This window comes from Corvus cornix, chromosome 1 (assembly GCF_000738735.6).
Source record: "Corvus cornix cornix isolate S_Up_H32 chromosome 1, ASM73873v5, whole genome shotgun sequence".
NCBI lineage: Eukaryota > Metazoa > Chordata > Aves > Passeriformes > Corvidae > Corvus > Corvus cornix.
Genome location: NC_046332.1, coordinates 65,328,930 through 65,354,157, shown reverse-complemented (window position 1 = coordinate 65,354,157; position 25,228 = coordinate 65,328,930). Strand labels below are relative to the sequence as shown.

Below are 25,228 nucleotides of genomic sequence, written 5' to 3'. Positions count from 1 at the left end.
CCCTGCCTGGCTGCCGTGAGTCCCGCCTCAGCCCGCGCCCGTCCCCCGCCCGCCGCGGCACCATGTCCGGCTCCGGCAGGAAAGACTTCGACGTGAAGCACATCCTGCGCCTCCGCTGGAAACTGTTCAGCCACCCCTCGCCGGCGGGCGGCCCGGCGGGGGGAGGCTGCCTGCCGCCCGACAGCAGCTTCGAGCACTGGGGACCGAGCCAGAGCCGCCTGCTGAAGAGCCAGGAGAGAGGCAACGGCGTCTTCTGGAAGAAATCCGCCTCCTCCGCCTCCTCCTCGGCAGCCACCACGGCCAGCCCGGCCAACGGGACACTGCTGCCCGCCGGCGGCCGGCTAGCCACGGGGCACGGCCCGGGACCGCCGCCACCCCGCACCGTCTTCTACGTGGAGTCCCTGGAAGAGGAGGAGGAAGAGGAGGCGGTGCCCGGCGGGATGGAGGTGGCCCGCGAGCCCGAGAAGCCCCTGGAGCCGCCGGAGGGGGAGGAGGCGCCCGGGGGCTGCGCCGATGGAGGCAGCCGGGCAACAGGTGACGGAGGCGGGCACAGGTAGGGGAGCGCGGCTGCTCCGGCGCCACCTGCGCGGCGGGCGCGGGCGGGTCCGCGGGGGTCATCGCGGGGCTCTGCGGCCCCGGAGGACAGTGGCGGGGTGGGTGCAGCCGGGCCAGTGTGCCGGCGGTGCTGCGGCAGGGCGGAGGTCTCGGGGCGGGAGGATTCCTCCGTTTGAGCTGGCAGGGTTTGGAGGCGGAGAGAAGGGCGGCCGGGGGACTGCCCGAGAGCCCCGGGAGAGACCGGCCAGCCTCATGGTCAAGGTGCCGCGGATCACGGATTCTGCCCTTGGCCTTCCTCTGACCTTGCCCCTTCTCTTGGCCTGCGGCTGCTTCTGACCTGCCCCTGTCCCTGACCTGTCCCTGTCCCTGTCTCTGTCCCCACCTCCGCCCCCGCTCCTGGGCTGCCCCTGCCCGCGGGGCTGGCCCGAGAACCGGCGCTTGTCAAAGCCGGCGCTCCGCGCTGGGGATCGTCGCTACCCAACTTTGTCAGAAGTTTCTTAAAACGCTGGCGGGAGGTAGTGTTGTTCTGGCTAGTGGGATGACAGATGAAAGCTCAAAAGTAAAAGTGTCCTATTTCCTGAAACTCGGTGACTAAACCGTGTTGCACCCTACCTCAGAGAAAAATAAGAATTATAAGAATTTTCAGAGTCATGAACCCAGTGACACCTGAGAGGATGTAAGAACAAGCAAGACACATCCAGATTCTTGTTTTTCATACAAATGTGTTAATGTTGAATTGCTTTTCTTTCTCAATCCCTGCCCTCCTTGCCCCCAGCTGAAACAGAAATTAAAATCATTTGAAGAAGGAAATGTAGTTAAGAGAGAGCTTTCAGAAAAACTCTGATACAGATCGTCCTAAGGGTAAAATGATTCATTGCTTTAGCTCTGCTTGCCCCCACCTCCCCATGGTTAAGATTACTTCATTTTCATTTCCCTTGTCTTTTTTTTTTTTTTTTTCTTTGTGTACGGAGAGAAATGTACAGTTCGGTTTCTAAACATGAAAAGAAATGAAAGGAATGATTTGTTTTTTTCCTATTGAAAGTTAAACATACAGTCTTAAATATTAGATGAAGGGACAGTACCGTGGGTATGTTTGGATTAGTATGGCTGGAGATAAACATACATGTAACTGAGTATGTTGCACCTTTTCAGAGAGCCCTAAAGCATATATTGTCTCCTTTAATTTCTTATTGTTTTGTCAGTTAGCATAGTTCATTTAGTAGGAGCTATATAATTTAAACATGTGGAATAGCTGATAAGTGACTTAGGGTATGTTTTTAAAGAAAAAGCAATACTGAAGTTTTTATGAATATTGGAAGTTGTTCTGAGCAACAAGAATTCGAATTTTAATCAGATACACTACAAAGACAGGTAAAACACTAGCCCTAAAATTATCTTTTCAAGGCTTTTGAAGAGTGAGTGGGAGAGGTTAAAAACTAGTACAAATATAGTTTCATTATATAGACTTTTCATTTAGGTGTGTCACTGATCTGAGACTCTGTAAAGATCTGCACACTAACAGAAACTTACTGAGTTTTAATGGTACCCCTTGATTTGCACATAAGAGTCGACTTGGTAGAATTTGTGTACTCTGTGACATGTATCTGATTACTGCACTTACTGCTCTTGATTGTTATAATCCATTTATTCCATGTTCTTCTTTCATTGCTACTGAAACAACACATCTAGTCATCAGTAACTTGTAGTCCTGTTGAAGGAATATGCTTAAATTTGTTCAGATTTAAAGTAACTGTGTCAGGAGAGATGATTTTATTATTAATGAAAATGCAACCTTTTGAAGTATGAAAATGTTTAAGTTAGTTTTAGTCTAAGACTTTGCTATTTCTCATCAAAGAACCTTTCATTTACCTCTATGAACTTTGTATGTTATGGCAAGAGGTGGGCAAGTGCTGCAAAAATGGCAGTTCTGTGCCTGAAAGTCCTGTAATCCAGGTCTTCTAATGCCCTGGAAGTTTCTGTCTCACTCATTCTGTAGAGATAAGTCTTATAAATGGTGCCAACTTCTTTACTTCACTGTGACTGTAGGATATGTAAATTACTCCCCAGTCCAGAATGACAGATACTATCAAATACATAAACAGATGAACATGTGGGACTTCGACCAAGCCTTTAGGCATATACCTGGATTTTTGGTACAGAAAGTGATAACTTCTGAATTTCCATAGTGTTAGTCCTGCCCATATTTAACAACTGCTTTAATATTTGAGGACTGTATGGAAAACAATATTTTTGTTATGTGAAAGTGGTGAGAATTCAATATTTGAATATGTTCCAGTATAGACCGTGTCAACATTATTTCAAATGTTGTGAACAGGAGGTCTCTGGGCAGTAACAGCTCGAAACCCAGTGGTAGGACATAATATGAGGAGCAGTTTGACAAGTTGGCTTTGGTTTTATGCTTGGGATTTCTAATTTTTTTTTTGTTATTTCTGCTATTGACATATATGTACAAGTGAAAATTACTTTTTGGTTTTTATTTTTAGTGTGTACTTGGGATCCTTGTATCTCCCAAAGAGTTTTCATTTGGTTCTTGTTTGGGTTTTTTGTTTGTTTGTTAGTTTCTTTTTTTTTTTTTTCCCCAGCTGGTCTCCTCAGCTTGAGACATGAATTTTGTACTGGTATCCTTTTTCAGCTCAGCTGGGTTTGTTTTTCAGTGGAGTTTTAGTTACTGTTTCTACATCTAAGCTAAACACTAAGCTGGATGATCTCAAATTCTTAATTTTAATTTTAGTGTTCTGTTAGATATTGTGGAATAAGAAGTACATTCTACTTTACTGATTTGGGTTTTTTGCATGTTTCTAAAGAACATCCTGTCTTGTCAATTGTACAGTACATCTATTCATAAGTAAGGCTATGTGTATAGTCCTACTGGCATTAAGAAGACTGAAGGGTTAGACAGGGCATGTTTTAAAGTACGTACTTAATTGTTCTATTTTTCATATTGTATCTGTAAAAAGAAAAAAAATGTTTTATGGCTAAGAATTAGTGTTAGAACACTGTCTGCTTGAAATTGCTTGGAATTGCTTGGAAACATGCATATCAAATTGGTTTAGAGCTGGCATGACAAAATTGTCAATAGATACAGTGGATATTTAAAGATGGTTTTTTTGATCTTCATTTCCTAAGACAAAACTGTTAGGAAAAAAAAATCTATAATGTGAATTTATAATTAAGATTTACAAATCAGCCCCAAAATTCTTGGAAAATACCAGTGCAAAGATTTGCGATATATCCATCAGATCCTCGCATTTTATAATGGAGATTTTACATGATCATGACAGCTCTTTTCAGGTGAGGGGTTAATCAACCCTCAACATGAATGGGATTCACTTAATAGGCAAAGAGTTACTATTTTAATCCCTCCTTCCTGAGTGGATGGTAGCATGTTTTGCTTGCCTTGCACTGTTCAAATCCTGTGTAGATGTAATTCCTCATGTGCTCTCAGGACTATTCACCACTACACGCAGTACATGCCTCACAAACTAGTAACAGGTTTATTTTTACAACAGCCCTATTTTACAGTGGAGGACTGAACCAGAAAGAGAGAGAAAAGAGAAAAAAAAACATTGAATTGATTGGTTTCAGAGCATATAGCACTTTTCTCCCACTAGTTCCTCTGTTCTCAGTTGCACTCATAAATGATGAGCCCATCTGCAAACCAGCCCCAGAGTCCTCTGGTTGTGTGCAAGAGGAGTGGAGAACATGGGATTCAATTAACATTTTGTTTAAGAGACAGCTCCAAGAAGGATATGCCAGATATGCTTAACCCACATAAAGGAAGCACTGACAATGCAGAAGTCTTTCATAAAACATACAATAATTTGAAAATAGAGCTTCTGAAAGAAAATGTCAAATCCTCCCACGATTAGATACTAATAGTGTACCTTGAAGCAAGAACTGAGAGGACTGAGTACTGTGCCTTCCTCACACAGCAGTTTCATGCTCAAATGTTGAATTGCTAGAAAAAGTAATGAGGAAAGCATTTTACTCTGTTGCTGTCGAGTTTGTCAATGTGAAGTAAAAAATTCAGTATTAATGGGAATCCAAAAGGTTAATAAATGAGAGAATGATATTCTAACTCAAACATTAACTTAGAAATTTAGTTTGCAAGTCTCTGTGGTCAAAACTATTTATTTAAATTAAATCATTATGATCAGTGTAGAATCAGGAACATAAAAATGTACATGATTAAACTATAGGATCAAAGCTTTTGTACAAGCATTTATTTTGTATTTTTCAGTTCTGAGCCCACAAATCCTGCATTTTGACTCTTTTGCCCATTAGTCTCTCCCACTTCCAAGTCTTCTTCCTTTTCTTCTAGCAACTTACAACCTTCTGGTTGGCATGCATCTATAGAAAGTTATGAACTTGGAACTGGTCAGGATGAGCAACATTCTCAATGCTGCTTTCTAATTTATTGAGAAAATATTTTGACCATATTAGAAAATGTAGATAAAATTGTCATAAAAATTTGCTACTTAAGTACTTCATGTACTGTTGTAAGTGTATCTAGTCTCATGAGAGGTTTCTGGTCTCTGGTTTCTAAGTAAATGGAGTTTCCTGTTTACAGCTTTCATCTCGCTACCTGAGCTTACAAAAAGAGGACAATCAAGGTACCTTCCTATGTCTTAGTCTATCCTGTGAGCTCTCACACCTTCAGGTATTTTCACAACTGATCATGGCTGTGGCCTTTCTGAGGTGATATCCACATTTGAACCATAGCTTCTGCTGTGATAACCAGATCCTAAAATTAGATACTAAAGAAGTCAAATTAATAGCTGTGTATGTTTTTATACTATCTCATATAGACTTCTTTGTTAAGAAGGTAATTTAATGCTTAGGGTGGAATATAGATCACACAATTCTGCATTTCTACGTTATGGAATCAGAAGAGAAAAATCCATTTGTTTTTATCATGAGCCAGTTTTTCAACTTGATTATGAAACTTCTAAAAATGGTTATATAACTTTTATGCTTTTGTATTTATACTTTTAACTTTCACAACAAAAGAGTCAGGGTTCTTACACAACACAGGCCACAGACCTTTCTCCTCCAAAGCTCTTATTCATTCTCAGAGGATCTATGCTCTGTGAATGGGAGGCAGAAGAATCCGGTGATAAAAATAGTGCAAGATCACATAGCTGAAGACTGTATATATACATGTATGGAACTAAATAAGTTACAAGGAAAATCCAGGTCTAGAACTTCCTAACTTTAAAATCTGGCTCTGCTACTTGTAGAACAGCATTTCTAAAGCTTGGCTGTTTGTTTTGGTTTGGTTTTTGACAAAAAAGCAGAAGAATGCACAAGTCACTTCATGTGCTGTCATTTCTTTTGTCCACCACTTGAATGCAGAACTGAAACTTGAGGATTCACTGTGTATCCCACGGTCACATGAACTGACATCAAAAGAAAGTTCTTAATTTTTATGTGGGTAATTACAATGGTGATGGTGGACTCTCTGCAGAAAGATTGAGGAATTCAACATCTGAAGAATGGCAAGTCTTCAGAGTCTTCTGCTGCGTTTGGGATTCTAGTGATAAGCAAGAATTCATATAATGTTCTTCTTGGTGCTCCCAAACTTTCTTTTGTTACATCCTCTTTACATTATTTTTGTTTTGAGTATCCATTCTCCTGGGTCTTATTCTAGCTTTTTTTCCTTCTTTCCACAGTCTCAAAGGATTCCCAACTGCCTTCCTCAAATCCTAGGTTCCTTACCCAGAAAGCATTACTTGGTTTTACCAACCTCTCTTCCCATCTACCTTGTTGATTTGCTTACCAGGTTACTTTCTGTCCAGCCTTGTCTGTATCTTGTCAAGATACTTTCAAAAATAAAGTCAAATTTCCCCTAGTTCATTATCAGCTTCGTGGACCTCTCATTCTTCTGTTTCTCCCTATTTCGTAATCTTTGAATTTCAGTATCATTTAAACCTTCCCTTATCTCCTTTGTCAGTTTTAATAAAATCCTGATAGAATTCCCATTCCTATGTTTTTACCTCAGCTCCCCATTTTACTATGTTCTCTGACTTGTTTCATCACTGGCTGCCAAGTTGATGATACTATTTACTATGTTTAATGGGTCAGCAAGATACTTTCAATTGAGTAACTCATTCAGTCCATGATGGGGATTTATCTTCTCTCATCTCATCGCTTTCTTAGATGCACATATTCGAATAAGGTGAATTATCTTTCAAATGTCCCTATTTCTCTTCATTGAGTGTAACAGTTATCTAAAGTGGCTAGTTCAGGTTCAAATGTTCAATTTAAATGTTTAATGTTCAATTAAATTTGATAAAAAGAACATAATTTGAAGTCTACATTGCAAATTCAAACTGTTCTAAAAAGACAGAATAAAAGGATAGAATTAATTGAATCTATTATATATTCACAGCGTTAGTAAAAAGCATATCTCTCATCTCATTAAAAGTATGGATGCTGCTAGAAAACATCAGCCCATTAAACACACTAGAAAGGAAGGGACTTGACCAGTTTTTTGGTTGTTGTTACCCGTGTACTTTAAACATTGACAAAACCATCCATTCTTTTTTCCTCTGGACTAACTTGCACTGTTTTGCATGAATATTTCAAAAAAATTCAAAATTAAGAAAAGATTTGGCAGTGAAAATATCAGTTGCATGGAGAGTGACTGAATCAGTAAAATACCTCTAAAACTATGGACCTCATATGGGTAACATCAAAGAACATTACAAAAGGGAAATGCTTTTCAACCTGTTCATAGTCAAAGTGAAAGCAAGTACAGAGAACAGCCATCTGGAAAATCCAGTTGATGGTGCATCTTTATAGATAAGTCTCCAGAAATACTGTTGGCTTGAGTATAATTTTTTTTTTCCTTGATGAAACCATTTCTGGAATAATAATAGTAGGGACTTACATAAGTCTATACAAATAAATAGATATCATCTACATTTCTCTCTGTATATAAACATCATAAGATTTACATATATTAAAAGTGCATTATGTATATAATTTATATAGTTATTAATAAATAAATTAGAGTTGATTCCTTTATACCCTTTTTGTGAGCAGTGAAGTTCACTTAAATATTGTGCATGGAAAAAAAATTAGAGCATATTGTTGGAATCTGTTCCATTCATAAGAATGGTGCTGATACATATAAACATGCTCTTAACACATGATCATTTCTTTCTAGCAGCTACTTCTTAGCCTTGTGACACATTTTTTTTATAACCGGTTGGAATCAGTTTAAAAGTTTGCTCTTTCTTTTTATATCTCAAGCTTGCATTTTTTAGGTGAAAACTGCTCCTTAAATATTATGCTATGATGTTTTGGCAGAATTTCCTAGCATACAAATTTTCTGGTGTTATTATAACAATTTTTTAGAATACAGAATTGATGACCTAAAGTAAACTATTTACACTAGAGAAAGAATTAGATGCTATTAAAGTTTCAGAAAGGAAATTTCTCCTATAAAAAGTTAAGAGCTGCTACAACTTCCTCAGAAAGATAACTAACTCTGTAATCATCCCTAGTAAAAAATAGAAAAAAGATCCCCCAAATTCCCAAACCTTAATTTTACCAAACATTTAATTTCAGCAGTATCTAAAATGTCTGATTTTTATTTCAAAAAGTCATAACTTACCAATAATTTAAGACAAACACAGATCCAAAATACTAAAATATTATGATTTTTTGGTAAGAGTTTTAATAAAGCTTATAATTTTCTTTAGATGTTTTTCCATTAGTATTTTAAATCTTCTATTTCAGAATTTTTGAAAATGTTAATTTTAAATGTAGTAACAGGTTAAAACATTATCATCATTTACACTTTAAAAGTACTCTTTTAATTTATTATAAAATAATAAGTGAAAACATTTTTCTGCATAATTAAGTATGTTTCTCCAAAGCTCATGTTAAAATTTAGCAGGAAGCTTCAATACATGCTTCAAGTTTATGTCACATTGTTCTTTCCATATCTCCTATTTCCAGCTGAAGTCTTGAATGTTTGTACTGGCAATGCTGAGGATTACTGTTAGTTTAGACCAGTGATACCATTCTCTTGTCATAAAGATATATATATTCAAGGCATCAGAGGTGATTGTCATGAGTAGCCTGGTTTTCCAAACCACGTTTGTAATCATACCTCCTATTTCTTCCCTCTTCAGGCCTTTACTCCGTATCTCCCTGCCACATTTTGGCTGTTGTGTAGACCTGTCCTACCCATTAGGATCCTGAATCCATTCTTTAACTTACACAGGCACATCTTATCTCTTGATTTCCATTTTCACTACTTCGTATGAAATTTCATCTGTTCCACTTGACCCATAAAAAATATTTACTTTAATTAATGAGATAAAATGGAAAATAAATGATCATTACTTAGTTCTCAGAAATGAGCCAACAGAAACAGACATAGAGAATTAAGACTTGGTTCAATGTGGTGTGTATTCCAAAGTTTGGACTTCAACTTACTATATTAAAATGGAATGTTAGAAATAAAACATGTACGATTGTGCAGAACTGAAAATAAGAGATTTTATATTTTAGTGTTTGCCATTATCTCAAAATGTATTTGAAAGATGGAAAAGTCTTTTTCAAAACTTAAAAATTATTTCTTGAATCTAAACCAACAATCTGTATCACACGGGATTGATTTTCTGAGTTTAATAGGCAATGATTTTCTTGCTCTTTAATAAGTAGCTGGGTGTAATTCATGGAACACATCATCTGCCATTCATTCTTTTTTTAACTGTATCAGTCAAGTCTTCTGTTTTACTATGTTTCATCAACATTAAAATATCCAACCTTTTGTAACATCTGTATTTTCCTGTCATCTGTTTTCATCCTTCCTCCCACTCTAACCATATGGAAAAGCAGCACTGGTTTGACACCTTGGTGTCTTTTTGCTCCTATGTAGGTTTGCTTCGTGCAAAACTCATGGAGGAAAACAAAACCAAATCAAATAATCTCAAAAGATCCTTGAATCTGAAAGAATATAGTCACACACTCTGTCTTTGCTGAATATAGTCCTAGGATTGAATCCTATTTGGGCTCCTAATTCTTTCTAGAGATTCTTCAATGGTGTCAGTGATCCATACCTAAAAATAGAATGTAGAAATATGTAAGGAGAGAAAAGTACAGGATGCATACCTCATGTGTAGTTTTGTTGTGCTGCATGATTTTGTTGAAACTATTCTTTCCCAGATTATTTTCTATTCTAGCCGTGAGTAGGTTCTTTCAGAGCATAGAAGTTTGATCTTCAGCAAGTATGGAGAAAACATGATAAAAACCACTGTGTCTGTATTTGCAGGAATATGTGGCACTTCAGATACTCAACTTTCAGTTCTTAGACAGACTTTCGATTGCCTACAGAGATGTAAGTTCTTTTCATGTTCTAGACCAGTCAGGTGCATCACCAGTCCAAGCCTTCAGGCTTATCTGCTCACTGCTTTTTTCCCATATTCCTTGTTATTTTTCTACTTATAAACTGGAATCTGTAATGTTACAGTACATCCATCCACTACTAATCTCCACATGCGTTGCTATATTTTTATTAATGCAATCAAATTGTGATAGTTTATGAATGTCCAAAAGATTAATTTTTTAAAACTAGTTATATTATAGAGTTTTATTATGCTAATCATCATGCTAAATGCAAACCTTCTGCGTGTAATGTCTGTTGGCTGTATTTATGCTCCATTTATTTATTGAGTTCTCTTCTGTCAGTTGTTTCTTCATAATTTTGACTATTAACTTATCCACAAAGATAACATACTTTTTACATCGATTTTATGAAATTCAGAACAGAAATACCCCAAAAGAAATTCCGCACCCCCTTCAAAGGGGCAATAGTAAGCACAACTCCAAAGTATATGAGAGATTGAAAATAAGGAAGGAGAGAGGAGAAAGAAGGGAAGGGGGAAAGTAAACAATATGGAATAAACTACTCAATATTTTCAGTCAGTGGAAACAATTTTTAAAATATTTTTAGTCTTCTGTTGATAGACAAGGATTTCAAACTACTGTCACATCTCAGAAGTTGGTTTTTTAATAGCAAAAGCTTAAATTAATAATTGTTGGCTAATAACAATGCCTGCACCAACATATTTGATGATAATTAATCCTCCTGAATTAAGTTTTTGTGTATCTTGACTCTGGTATTTTAATTTAGAAGATTAATGACTTTTGTTTAAAAAGTAATAGTCTTTGAGAAGATAGAAGTTTAGATGAAAGTGAATGCTTCACTGTTCATCAGAGATGTAAATAGAACTTATGAAATCTGCTATAAAAGGGATCGAAGAGGAAAGCCTTGACATGCAAAATTAGGAACAGTAGTTGTATCAGTAGGAATTTTTCATATGTTTCTTTGCACCCGGTACTGTCATTTTAGTCAATAAGGACTAAATAATGAAGTAAAGCATATGCTTCTTAAAAACAAAACAAACAAAAAGAGTCTTAAATGATTCACCCATATCTTACAAGAGAGAACTAAAGTGCACAATAATCTTGAAAAAAATAAAACACCTCTGAAAAAATGAATATGGAGTAGTGCAACTTGCTATCCTGTCACAACAATAATCAGCAGAGATGTCAAGTAGGATCAAATGTCTAGATAGCATTCTGCAGAAGTGTTGCACTTAGTACAAAGCAAATAAAATATGAATCAAGTATTCCACACTGCTGCTAAAATTCAATCATAGGAGTAGATGAACAGACACATAGCCCACAAAAAAAGAATTCCTATTCTTGGATCTGTTTGGGTAGAGTCTCAGCTCTACTGTATTGTCCAGAACAATCAAGAAACACATGGATTGTCTGAAGAAATTCCACATAAAAAAAATCACTATCATTTTAGGAAACGTGTTGTATCAAGAAAGGATTATCACAGGAAATAAATTTTATTATATTTTTTAAAAACCAAACAGATTTCCTGGTAGTGGTGTGGACTCTTTGATATCTGGGATTATAACATTATAATAAACTAGACAAACTTCTGTCAATCATGACATGTTTAGACGTGACAGTCTTTTTGCCTTGAAGAAAGAAGCACATTCAATAATTTCTCACAAACTGTCAGTCAGTATCTTTCTATGAAAAGGTTGCCTGCAGATGCTGACAAAGATTAAAAAAAAACCCTAACCTTTTGTATGAGGACTAAAAGTTTTTTGTTATCATTCCATTTTTACAACAATCATCGAATATATCTTTCAGAATTTAAGTACATCCTCTCTTTATGTTTTATGACTTCAGCTGAATTGCTTTTCCACTGGACTACTGTGGTATGCTAGATCTCATGACTACGCATAACCAAAATCAGTCCCCATCATATTAGACATTTAACATAATGCACAGACTCATGTCTTAAAAATCTTGGTGTTTAATGAAATTGCACTAATTTAAAGTAAGTGCCAGAACTATTATTTGTGGGGGTTTTGTTTTGTTTATTTGTTTTGTGGGGTTTTTTTTTGTGTGTTTGTTTGTTTTTTAAGACAGAACACTGAAGCAAAAATACCCGAATTGCATGGGGAAATTTATAAACTGAAACTAGGTATTTTGAGTCTGAGTCCTTAAAGACAAGATGCTAAATCTCCACCAAATAAATGTTATAGTAAAATAAATTTATCCACAGTACTCATTAAAAAAAAAGTTTAAGTACATAATTAAAACTTCTGTATTTAGTTCATCAAGCTGTAGCTCTTTAATTAAGTGAAATTTAGTGTGTTCCTTTTAGTGCACAAGCTTCGTTGTTATCCCACCCAATTATCCCACTCTATGTCATATTTCTCATTACATTATCTTAAAAATATTGTGGAAAATATAATGAAGTGTATTGCTTCCAGAGAGTGAATTAGATGCGAAATAAAAAGTTAAAGGAACTTCGTATGGTTTCCTAACAGCACTAAGTAACTGCTAGTGCCGTCTCTCTCACCACCATGTAAGTCGATAAGTTGATTTCTCTTCAGGTGGCACTGTTTTCATGATGGGCTTCAAACATTACTAAAGCTGAGAGTTGAAATAAGATGTTTTTATGTGTAAGGCTCTTAATTCTCTCATAATAAAAGAGTACGCATCATTAAGAATGTAATGCACATGGTTGTCTAATCAAGGAGATTTCTGTCTGAAGTGTCCTGTTTCCTTTGTAGTGGTGACTGGAAATGTAGCAAAAAAGAGGAAGTGAGTAATTAAGAAAGGAAGGAATGTGCCTTGTCTTATGAACTCTAATATAAGAGGCTTACTTCAGAAGGAGAAATTCATTGGAAGGTTTCTTTCCAAATTCTGGTGATTAAGAAATGATACAGATGCTTCTTAAATTTTTGGTCTGGTGTTGAAATTAATTCCTTTGTGCATGACACAAGAACATTTTGAAAAGATCAGTGAAAAAAAAATACAAAAAACTAAAAATAGTGAGATTAATTAATGTCAAATGAAACTTGGAAAGTACCCTTTTTTCTTTTTTTTTCCCTTCAATCTAAGTGTTCTATTACAACAGAGATGTGTCTAGGCATATGTTATTTTGCAAGGTGAAGTTAAATAATGTCTCTCTTTGAGGGCTTGTTTTTCTCTCTTGCCTTTTTGTGTAGTCTAAACAGAGCCACCCATGTTTATTGTACTGTAGGAAAAGCTCAATATACTTCAGGATTTTTACTTTGCTTAGCTTTTATGTTAACATATGAAAACAGCAGTTGAAAAAAACAACCCAGTCCAACAGATGGTTTGTGCATTCTGCTACAAGCAGATGATCGGTTCTCTCTCTAGTGTATGCAGATAACATTGTCTGCTAAAAGTTTTCAAGAAAGTAAGATTATGGCCTAAATTAAGCAGAAAAAAAGTCAATATGTCTTTTTTTTTAAATTTATGTTAAATGGCAAGGAGTCTACATATTTCAACATATGTACAGTTGTAGGTTTTGGTGTATATAGATATAGATAGACAAACCAGAAGAATGCTGATTTCTGGAAGTATTGCTGCCTCTCTTTGCAAATATCATGTTTGGATTATCTCTTGCAAACTTTGCTGTTGGGGCCACAACATGAACCTTTTATCTCTGTATGTTTGAGTATATTGAAATAACTAGTAGATGGGTCTCACTTTCCTCCTTGATTTGTTTTGATTTTTTTTTTTTTAATATATATTTTTCATTATTTATTCCCAAATTTCCTGGAGAAAGTACAGACAGTAATATTGGGTTTTTTATCTTTTGAAAAAAACACTACATTGGAGGAGACTCTGATGGAGCTCAGAAAAATACAATTCCCTTTGGTGTGCAGGTGAAGTTTAATTTATCTAAGATTCCTTACCATTACCATAACAGGCAATCTTTTGTCAGAAAACAAATTCCAGCATCATATCGGAGTAAGCAGCAGTTGTAATTGCTTTTGTAGAGGTTTTTCTCTTCAAGAACAGAATTTCGTCTAAAAATATCTAAAAAATGCACAAAACCAACACAAACTTCATATCATGTACAGTAGACAATTTTAAGAATATCAAAACTCAATCTAATGCTGATCTAATTTGAAGATAAATTATCTATCAAAACCAGGTATTCCTAACGACTATTTTTGTAAATATGTTGCATGCCTTGTCTTTGCTGTGTGGTATTTCAGAAAATAGGGTAAAATTATGCATATTTTTGCCATAACCTTTGTTTTCCAATCCCTGATTTGCTGTATCTCATGATAATTCATATAACAATGTCTGTTGAATCCATGTAGCAAGTGATTACATTAAATGAGTTCATGTAGCAAATGTCCTTAAGCTTGTTTGAAAATTAATGGAAGCCAAAATGTGTTGAAAGTAGGAACAAATAATCCCTGTGTGTACAATTTGATCCTTCTACTCCAATTCACTGTGGATGGAAAGGTCAGTCAAAAAAGATCTGATGTTTCTTTCTTTAAGCAAAGCGGGGATGAACATGGAAAATTCATGGAAATATTTTTGTGATAAAATACTGTTTTATAAAAAAACAGTGGGAATGAGTGATTCCACTGCTACCATTTACTGATTTAAAATTAATAATTAAGATTTTCAGAATTACTGAAACATCTTATATGGCATATGAAAAAAAACCAGTCTCACTAAAAAAAAAAAAAAAAAATTTCACAGATCATGATTAGATACTTAAAAAGCCCAAAGACAAGAACTAGTGCTAAATTACTCAGATTAATATGTTGGATTGAGCTGATAAGGACTTTTTATTTAGTAATTTTTGCATTCTGGTTCATGAAATCATCAAGGTTCTGACTGCATTGTTAGAACTTTGGAAAATTATTTGTCTCAAAGTCCCATCAAATAGTTCAAGAGATGATTGCAAATTTAATGGAAGAAGTAAATATATATTTTATTATTAATTCTGAGATCACAGATCATATTTTGGGGAATTTGGCCACCACATGAATTTTTTTTAATGTGTACTTTTTCTGAGCACAGAAGTTCTTCTCTGTGAATAGTTATCTCGCTTAAGTAATCTTTTGGGTTTTAGAGGCTGCTATGTTTATATATACTTGCTGTAGGATTGAGAACAGTGTCTTGGGGTGACTTTATGATATGTATCCCCTGTTGCCACTCTATGCCCAGACATGATTCCTGTGCTTTTCTGTGTCTTTAAAACTGGATGTGAGAGAAAAGAAAAGAAGGCAGATGAACTTTTCAAAAGAAGTTCATGCTCCAAGGTCATTCTATCTTCTCTGTGTGCTTCTGTGGAAGCAAGAGCGGAGGAAGCACCCTTTTTGCAGCTTTTCAGGCAGCTTTTGGCTCTGTTTCTCCATAGAGAGACAGAGAGTTAAACTTTTTTTTCTCCCTGGGACTTTGACCTCTTCTTCTTCTCTTCTGGACTGTTCAACAATACCAGAACACAACGGGAGACCCTACAGTGTTGGCCTGGAGGGAGGCCTATGCCAACACAGCTCCGAAGAGGAGAGAGAGACCATGCCCAAAGAAAGGACTCTAAAATCTTCCCAGGTTTCTCTCCACAGAGAGAGGTTTTATTATTTAGCAGCATTATTCTTTTCCCGTGTGTTTGTTAAATAAATAGGGTTTTTTTCCTTCACTTTCCTCCAAGGAATTTCTTCCCGAACCTGGTGGGAGAGGGGTGGCTGTAACCTGCCTTCTCTCCGAGGATGTTCAAATTCAGACGTTCCTCCAAATTTGTCTCAAACCAGAGCAAACATATAAGGCTTTCAATAACAGTAATAAGTTTTAGATGGATGAACTTCACTTTATTCCATGCCTTTTGAAGAAATATGCTAAATTAATCTTATATTAAAGTTTATAATTTACTATGAGCATAATATTTCAGTCTTATTTTCCATTACTGCTGATAGCTACTCAGTAAGATGTAGTGTCAAAAGGAAATGAGCCATAACAATCTTATATATAGGAAATAATATATTTTTTAAGAGCTTAATAGGGGCAAAAAAAGTGCAATATTATTCTTCTGCTAAACCTTTTGTCACATGCTGTGTATTGTCCCTGCTCTATGACCTTTTCAAATGGCATTTCATTTTAAATCTCCACATTGTTCTAGAAACTAATTTCTGAGATTAAAGCAACATTACTTAGGTTTTATAATTAGAAAATTTGGTAGAACTGACATGCAAACCAGAGGAACTAGATTTTTAGTAAGCTTCTTCTGACTACTGTAACTTTTCTTACTGTTGCTTTTGTATATTGGATTATTAGGTCAAAAACAATTTAACAACTTTTCCAAGTTTTCTTTGCTAAAACTGCAGGCAGTAAGCTTTGATGAACCTCTTTCAGCCTTGTTTTTCCAGTGATACATTAGTTTCTTCAATTTAATTTTATTCATCTAAAAGAAATACATCTAATTCAGTAGTAATCTTGTCAACATAATGTACTCAGTATTTGAATACAGCTTGTCTGAAGAAAGAAGATGTGGCATATACTGCACAAGATGAGTTCTCTATCTCTGTGATGAGAGGGAAGCAGGATCACAGTTCTTGAGTGAGATCCTTATTGAGGTAGAGTATCTCAATGGATTTTAGCCATTTACATTTAGATTACCCATGTTGGTGTATCTTTCTATATTCTGTAGTAAATGGAGAAAAATATATACTTTAAGCCATGGTTCAGCTGACATGTATCAGATGTCTACAGTAGTATGGATTGGATTGTGCTTAAAATGTGCTTAGATTTCTGTGCTATCCATTCTATGTTTCCATAAAGATTGTCCATGAATAGTATAATGAAGAATAGACTGGGGTAAGGCAGAATCTGAATTTTACTCTTCTAATGCGCTTTAATTTCTGGGAAGGCAGCCCAAGCCTTATCATCTTAACCTAAAATGATAAAAAGAATGAATTAGAAGAGAATAAATATTCTTTTAAAGGTAGAGATAAAGAATAATTTTTAGCTGCTGTCTTTCATGTGTAGATGAAAGATGAAAGTTACTTCAAATTACAACTACTACCATGTAATAGAAGATATTAGGATAGAAATGTAACTCAGAAGGTTCTAAAACAGATAGAAAACAAGAATTTCACAGTTCTGATAAAGAAAATTGTGTAAACTGTAATGAAAATTCTGCAAATTAGAAAAACATATACAAAATGAAAATTTCAGAAGTAAATTACTCTTGCAATTGAAAGTGTTCTTTTCAGTCCTAGGTACATATTTTCACCTATGGAGAAGTAAGAGAACCCCCAACTTTTTAACATTGCTGAACCACCTGCTGAGGCATCTATCTGAATTATTTTTAAATGTGCTTAAGAGCTACATATAAGAATTTCATACAGAGATACTTTTTAGAGATACTGGATTTCTGAATTCAAACAGAATGTATTCCGATTGAGGCTCAGCCTTACAGAGCCCCATAGCTATTGAGAGGTCTGCTAACGGTATCGACTAAAATACTTTTGATGTCTGGTGACAAGTAGTGCCTGATCAAATTTTGAGATTGGCCAAGACTAACTAATTGAAAGTTTTGAAAGAAAGTTTGTAACAATTTCATTTTACTGGATCTCAATGGTTATTTTCTTTTTTTTTTTTTCCTGCTATGCATCGACCAAAAATAAGTATAGCGTGAGAAAGAAGTATCAGAAAAGCATCTCCATAAAGCAGCAATGCAATAAAATCTGTATTTCTTTCCTTTCTGGTAGATATACTAGCTGTCTTTTAAACAGAGGTTATCACGAACTCAACTCTTGTCTTAATATTTCATAACCTTAAACCTTATAAAACTTTAACTCTGATATAAAATTTTAATAGATAGCAGAAGATGCTGAATAAGAATGTTTTGAAATGGGTTCTTTAGCACAAAGAAAAAAGCACTGAAGTAATTGTGAATATTTCATGTTATAAGAACTAGCTTCAATGTCAAGCTTCATTTTTTCGAGAAAAAAATATCCATCGAAAGGTTAGTTATAACCTTTGGAAAAGGTTACTTTAATAATACCAAGCAGGGAAGCATATGAAATGTTTGCAAGCTTTTGTGGTTTTAGTATGCATGTTTCTGATGTCAATTAAAAATATCATCATGCAGGGAAAAGTGCATTTTGAAGTAAACACTGGTAAAAGCTTTATCCTCCAGAAAATGTTTTAAAGGAAAACAAATAAGGGGCTAATGATTGACATGTATTTCAGGTTGAAGTCTGCAAGCCCCAGTTTATTGTGGGAGTTAAAGAGTAACATTTGAGTTTTCCGTTAATTCTGACTGACTACACCATTTTGCTTGGCTTCATTGGTCCCACTAAAATTAGAAACCAAAGTCGTGAATGACAACAACAAAATTTAGGAAGGTCCGTTTAAAGAATCATGCCTGATATCAGGAGTATTTGATCACAGTTAGATGGTGTAGTCCATTTATACCAAGTTCCTCCAGCCATGAGTAGGTTGCTTAAAGCTATATGTGATGGGACTATATTAACAAGTTCTTGGCTAACTAGTATGATTGATGGCTATCCAATGTTTTTGTGTTTCCTATCCTCAACTCAGAAATAGCTTCAAGGACTGAAATGAGGGGCATTTTGTTTTGATCTGTCATTTCTTTGCTTCCTTTCCATGCCCCAGTTGCTCTGTAGCTTACAGCGCTGTCAAAAATGGGTCACCTTACCACTGACTACACAAGTTGTGACAAGCATTAATGTGAAGGAGACTTTTACTCAGAACAAAGGAAACAGCTTCTCAAATTATCTTTCCTCCTTCTTTTCTCTCACCCTTTTTCTCTTTTTTTTTCTTCTCATTCCAAAGCATTGAGCTGTATTGCTGTCATAGCCTTGTGAAAATACTGCTTTGTAAACTGCAAACGTAATAAAATTGCTGGTCATGACAAATGACTCAAGTCAATCTTTCCTGTTAATTCCATGTAATGGCTGCAGTATGTACTGTGCTGTACTGAGGAATTAGAGTATAGTCTCTGCAGGAACTAACCTACCACTATTTAAGCAGAAGTAAATCAGACAACAATGAATGGTCTTCTTCTTTAAGAGTATTCATAAAGTCTCTACTGTGCATTTACTTTGGAGGCAAAAGTTTCCCAGACTTCTGGAACCTTGTGCAGCTTCTGTGTACTAGTTTTTCTTCTATCAGGTTCTAATTTCATTGCATACAAATTTCCATAGGGGCTTTGAGAAGGTTTGATTCAATAAAATGATATAAAATTGACTCTTCATTTTACATCTGGAAAGTGTGGACTTTAGAGACATTACCAATAACTGACAGGGATAAGATGCTCACCAAGGTAGGTATGCTGGATCATCTAAATGTATGGTTTCTGATTCAAGAGGTGATTGTAAGAAATATTTATTTTAAATAATATGACTGTGGTGGTATATTATGCATTCTAGATTACATATAGACACATACACAAACAGATTAATCTTCCATTCCCACAGAATAAAGATACTGAAAATGTCTCAAAAAGAAACTGTGTCTGTATTTTAAATTTTTAAGAAAAGAATAGTCTTTATTAAGGGAATGCTAAAAGAGGATTAAAATGAAATTACTGTCATATCACCTTTTTGAGAAGTTAAAGACAAAAACTCACTGTCAGATCAAAGATTCCAATATCTGACTTAGTAAGTGGCTGCTAGCATATATTAACATAAGGAAAGAGTATCAAATGGTATACTATATTTATTAAGAAAATAAAATTATCCACAATGAATCCAGAGTTATCTTCTAAGTGGTAATAGCCAATTTTTAGCCAATTTAGAGCCTATTGTTTTCCATATGTGGTGATTCTTCCCTAGTCTCCTTGATTCTGCAGTTATCAACACTGAATTTAATCTACTGTTGTTATCATTCACATGTATTACTCAGTCATCTGGAAGCATGAGATCTTTCTTATGCCTCTATGATCAGGTTAGATGTGATGATAATTAATAATTTAAATAAAATAATTTATATACTCATTTTTCTTGGGTAAATAATTAACAACAAGCCCAACACACAGATTGTTCAGGGATGTTTCTGTGGAGATCTCTTCAGTATTAAAAATGACCATTTATTTAAATTCTTCTAAATTCCAATCTTTTAGCTGATCATTAATTCATTAAAGATCTTCTTCCTTTAAAACTGGATAGATTCTTTCAAAGGCTCTGAGGGGACAACTTAACAAAAGTTTTATTGAAAACAAAGTACATATTGTTCATATCATATTCATATAATTGCTGATCCCTTTACATACTAAAATTTGTAAGCTTAGGATTTCTTCCTTGTAACCCAGTTTGAAAATGCAACTTCTGTATCCAAGTGTATTTAAACATGTTTCTTATTTTATTTTTATACTAATTTCCTTTTAATAGAGGTAAGACAATGACTAGACCTCTTTTTAAAGTTGATTTCACACTAATAGCTTCTGTCCGTTATTCTGATATCAAAGGTGGTTTAAGTAATAGCTTAACCCACAGCTGATTGCTGTGTATTTCATAGAAAATTAGTGGATGAATAGCAAATTATCCAGACAATTTATCATTTTATATTTTATGAATCCTTTTCTTTTAGCAATTTCATTTTGTGACTACTTGTCAAATTTTGTTTCCAGTAAAAAGAAGACATCTGGTCAGAGAATCTACATGTGTCCCTCTGTGACTGCACTCTATTGTAAATAGAAAATTAGAAAAGATACATTAAAAAAACAAAACAAAACTGCACAAAGCATAGGACTTTCTGTATTTAAAACCTTGAAAAACGCATATTTTTATGCAGTTTCTTTCCAGGTATGATTCACTTTTTCAGGGTGTGATACTACAATATTTCTACTATCCATTTCTTGTTCTTTGCTAGAACTATCATCTTCATTTCAAGAGAGTCTCGAAAAAAAAGGAACAGGCATCTGAGAATATGAAACTAAAAGATTGTTCGGTTTTAGAGCTGTCATTCTGTCAAGCTTTTTTAAAGTGCATCAAAAAATACAAGTTCATAATAACAGAAAAATAGAATGGGAAGGAAGAATTTATTTCCTCTTTTTTCTATCATTTTCTATCATTTTTCAGTATATAAAACAAAGCTAGAGATATGATAAAGACTTAATTTTTAGTAAAAGTTAATCCAAAGATTAATTTTTGTAGGAATGCATAATTATGAAATTAATTGTCTTTAATTTCTGTTATCAGGTGTTTAGTGATGACTGTTAAAACCTCAGCAAATAGCCTTGTGGCTTTGTTAGTACAAGGAGATAATGTGTCATCTCACACATAGATCATTTGATGCCCAGTGAAGTTTATTTGAGCTACTGAAGTGTTACCATTTATTTAGGAAAAGGTTTGACTTCCTCATGACTTTACATTACTCATATATAACGAAGCATCTTTGGGAAGGAAGAGCAGAAGGAAGGAAAACAGGAGTCATTTAAATGCTTTTTAAATGTTCTCACCATTTGGTTATTCTCCACATGAAAGGTCTACTAAAGTATACTATCTCCTAAGATAAAGGCCAAAGTTCAGGAGACAGTGCAAGCCCAGGGCATACATCAGAATATAAGCATGCCTGTTACTGACTAGTTTGGGTGTCTAAACTCTCTGCATTCTGTGACTTTTGGTTGGTTGGTTTTTATTTATTTAATTTCTAAGTTACTTAGCAGAAAGTGATCTGCTTTAATGCTGGAATTCTGATAAATAACTACTATTTAACCATATTGCCTCTTAAGTATTCTGGAAGCTTCTGATTTTTCTTGAAAATGCAGAAAAATAGCATGAGAAAGAGTTTCTCCCTTTTGAAGAAATCAGTTCAAATAATTTGTTTATTAATCTTTCAGTGTTTATGTTTGTAGAATACTGTGACTGATAAATAATTGCAGAATTACAAGAACTTCAGATATGATGGTGCATTACGCTGCTAATGAATTCTGTGCCCAAAATTTTCCTGTGAAAAATTTAGGCAAATAGAACTGAAAAATAATTCTTCACTAAAATGCAGTCACCTACATTGTAATTTTATTTCCTTTTTTAAGAAAGTTTGAACACATCTCTGCATGACTTGGGAAAGACTGTCTTTATTCTTTAAAGGGGTCTTTTGATATTATTTGTGCTGACTAAAGGATTATAAAGGTGTTAATAAACTTAATAGCATAGATTAAAAGCATAATTAGGGAATTATGTAATCACACCTCATTTCCTGCTCACTTTTAAATGCATCTACTAGGAGAAATTCAGAGTAACTTACAGCAGACAGCTAACAGGAAGCACAAGCAATCTCGTTAATATAAATATTTTCTTAGTTTAGTTATGTACAGATATGTATGAAAATATATACACATACATATGACCTATATGATCAAAATATATCTTTTTGTTTTGTGGAAACTGTATGGGAAATAGGCTTGGATGCTTCTGCACTCTAGCAATCATTCCTCCCCCCGCACAGAGGGCTGAAAGACTGGGGAAGAGGAGATTGAATAACCCCATCCAATCCTGTGGAGAATACCAGAATGACACATAACTTGAAAAAAATGAATTAGTTTTAGTAAAAAAAAAAATTAAAAAAAAATAAAGCTATGCGGTGCAATAATACTCTAAATTATTACTATAATTGATAAAAGGACTCCTGCTCTCAATGCATAAATTCCCACGAGCCTCACAGAGTTTTGAATTAAGAATTCATCTCTAGAAAGACTTACTTATTTCAAAATAGAGCATATGTGCTGTTATTTCGAAAAAAATTTAATGTGTTAAAATTTTATTTTAAGAATAAGATATATACATTAAATACTAGAAAATATTATGCTTTTTTTGCTGTGAAATACTTGATACCAATATGTTTTACTGAATATATGAAAATAGTTTAAAATATTTATATCATTAAAAATTTATGACCTTTTTAATAATTGTGATTTAAATTAAATAATAAATCAAAATATTTGGAAATAACATGCCAATTGTTTTGACTCACAGAAAGATACTATTTTATGAATTTGTGCCAGCCCTGCAATGCTATTAAAAGACCATCTTGACTTCTATCTAAGAAACATTGTTACCTCTACAATAGTTCAAGTTTTTAAATAGTTTTTAATTATATTATTTATGCTATATTAACTCGTGAAATCTACTGCAATTTTGAAGTAAACAAAGGGAGAACAGAGATGTGCACGTGTACCCAGGAAAACAGTGCTCTGTGGGAAACAATGGTTTCACTAATGTAAATCCCAAGTCTCAAGGATACATTTATTCCTGTCCAAATATTCTATGGTTTCTCAGCCTAATCACTGTTTCTTAATTAAAAGAATATGGATTGTTAATAGTGACCTGGACAATACTAACTTGGGTAAGTCTGCGCCACACTGTTCTGCAAAGCATAAGCAAACACACTTTGGATTGCTGAAGTGGATATAGCTGGATTTTGTTTCTTAATTTCAGCTTGTTCAAAAAAAGACCAGTAATTCTGTAGTCTGTAGTTTTGCTAATTGTCAATAGTCTGTAGATGTTCTTGTGTTTTGGACAAACTCAGAAGCTGTAAATACCAATGAAATAAACCCCGCATTCCTTCTCTCTCCTAAAGAACAATTGCGTCTTATTAATATTAACTACATATACCTTTCAAATCCATCACTGAAAAGAAATTAGAAACAAGAAAAGTGCTGTGTTTGCCCTCTTTCTGAAGCTTGAGCTTCATTCAGGAAATATGTTCCAGAAAACTTAGTGTTGAAGTCCCACCAATTTAAATAAGAATGTATTTCCTTTCCTTAATGAGATCTTACATTAATAGTATCTTCATTTCAGTTGCTCTTCAGTACACAGGAAAAAGCTAACACCTATCTGTGATTCCTTCTAAATGAGATTCTTACAAAACAGCAATAATGTTTTCATTTTTGAAAATTTTATTTACAACTTCTGACTACTGAACCAAACAGAATTGAAGAAGGCAGTCCTCTTCCTTCATGAAAGCTTTACACAACAGTAGAGTTAAAAAGGGAACAAATAATTGAGAGTTTTAACTTTTTTTAATAGCTACTAATGTTCAAAATGCTCTGTAAACAAAACCAGAGTAAGGATTCACCAGAGAGGCCTCTTGAAGATACAAGTTGGAGTCCTTATCCTGTAAGGGACAACGAGCTGTTAAAAGTTATCGGTGTTGTCAATAAGTAAGGTGGAATGTGTGTGTGGGTTTGAGGACCAAAAGCTTTGTTGGTTTTCTTTATACCGCTAAATAGGGAAGCAAGAGCAAAAGGTGTTTCCCTCCTATATATCTCCCCACTATGTTCACAGAAGAGCCCATGGTGGCTCTTAGCCTTGAATAAGCACACACCTGCCTTTAGGCATCTGGTTGAGGCATAAAAGTGAGGAATACAAGAACTTGCCATAATGGCAGTAGAAAAAAGAAAAGTATTTCCAGGTAATCTAGCACATTTTTGGTCCATTACAGCAGCTAACTCAGTGTGATAAGTTGAGCCTTTCCTCATTAGCACCTTCAGCTTTGTGACTCCTTCAAAGCGAGGCAAGAGAAAAATAAGGGAACATATGGTAGTGTTGTAAAATTACAGAATCAGTCTCTCTTTATGGAGGTCAGGGAAGACTGAGAAGTTGCTCCCAGCAGACACCTGCTGGTCTATGCACTCTAAGCAATTGCTCTCAGGTCAGTATTAGGCCATGAAATGCAGAATCCTGCTTGAAGGAAACATAGTTGCATACTTCCATGAGTCCAAGATTATTCCAGAAAATTAGATTCGCTTTGGTAATAAATTTCTTGTGGTCTTCTTTTGCCATCTTTCCTTTGTTCTACCTTCAGATGAGACTATGACATGAACATTAAAGGAAGATGCAAGTAGAATTCAATATCAGGCCGATAAAATGACATTTAAAAACAGCTTTGTTTTTATTATGGACAAAGATCCAAATAGGTATAGATTTTTACATTCTAATTTAAGACCATAAATCTCCTGACCTTTAATGAGACTGTTACTGTCACTGATTGTTGAGATTTCAAATACCCTTTTGAAAAATGTGTGAGGTTTTAGAAACTTAGAAACAATCATGTGTTTTTCTACTAATTAAACTGAACAAATTTGGTGTGGAAGCCACATTTAATTGAGCGTGTTCTGCATGCGTATGGGTTCAATGCTCCAAAGCTGTCATCCATTATGATGCTTTTTCTTAGCATAATACCAGAATAAACTCAGTCAGTGTGCCTAAAGTAAACAGGAATAAAAATATAAAAGCAAATTGATGGCCTCATGCACGAGCATACATAAAGTATTCCAAGGAACAACACTCTAAAAAGGCAC

General features: G+C 35.0%; 1 protein-coding gene across 2 annotated transcripts in view; it reads left to right on the top strand.

Moving 5' to 3' along the window:
• Positions 1 to 12: 12 nt before the first annotated feature.
• The window catches only part of KLHL1 (kelch like family member 1), a 196,699-nt gene continuing 171,483 nt past the window's right edge, over positions 13 to 25,228 (top strand). For both annotated transcript variants that reach the window (XM_039560154.1, XM_039559587.1), the window contains exon 1: positions 13 to 553. In XM_039560154.1, coding sequence (XP_039416088.1) covers positions 63 to 553 — 491 coding nt within the window. In that variant the 5' untranslated portion in view covers positions 13 to 62. The remainder of the gene's footprint in view (positions 554 to 25,228) is intronic.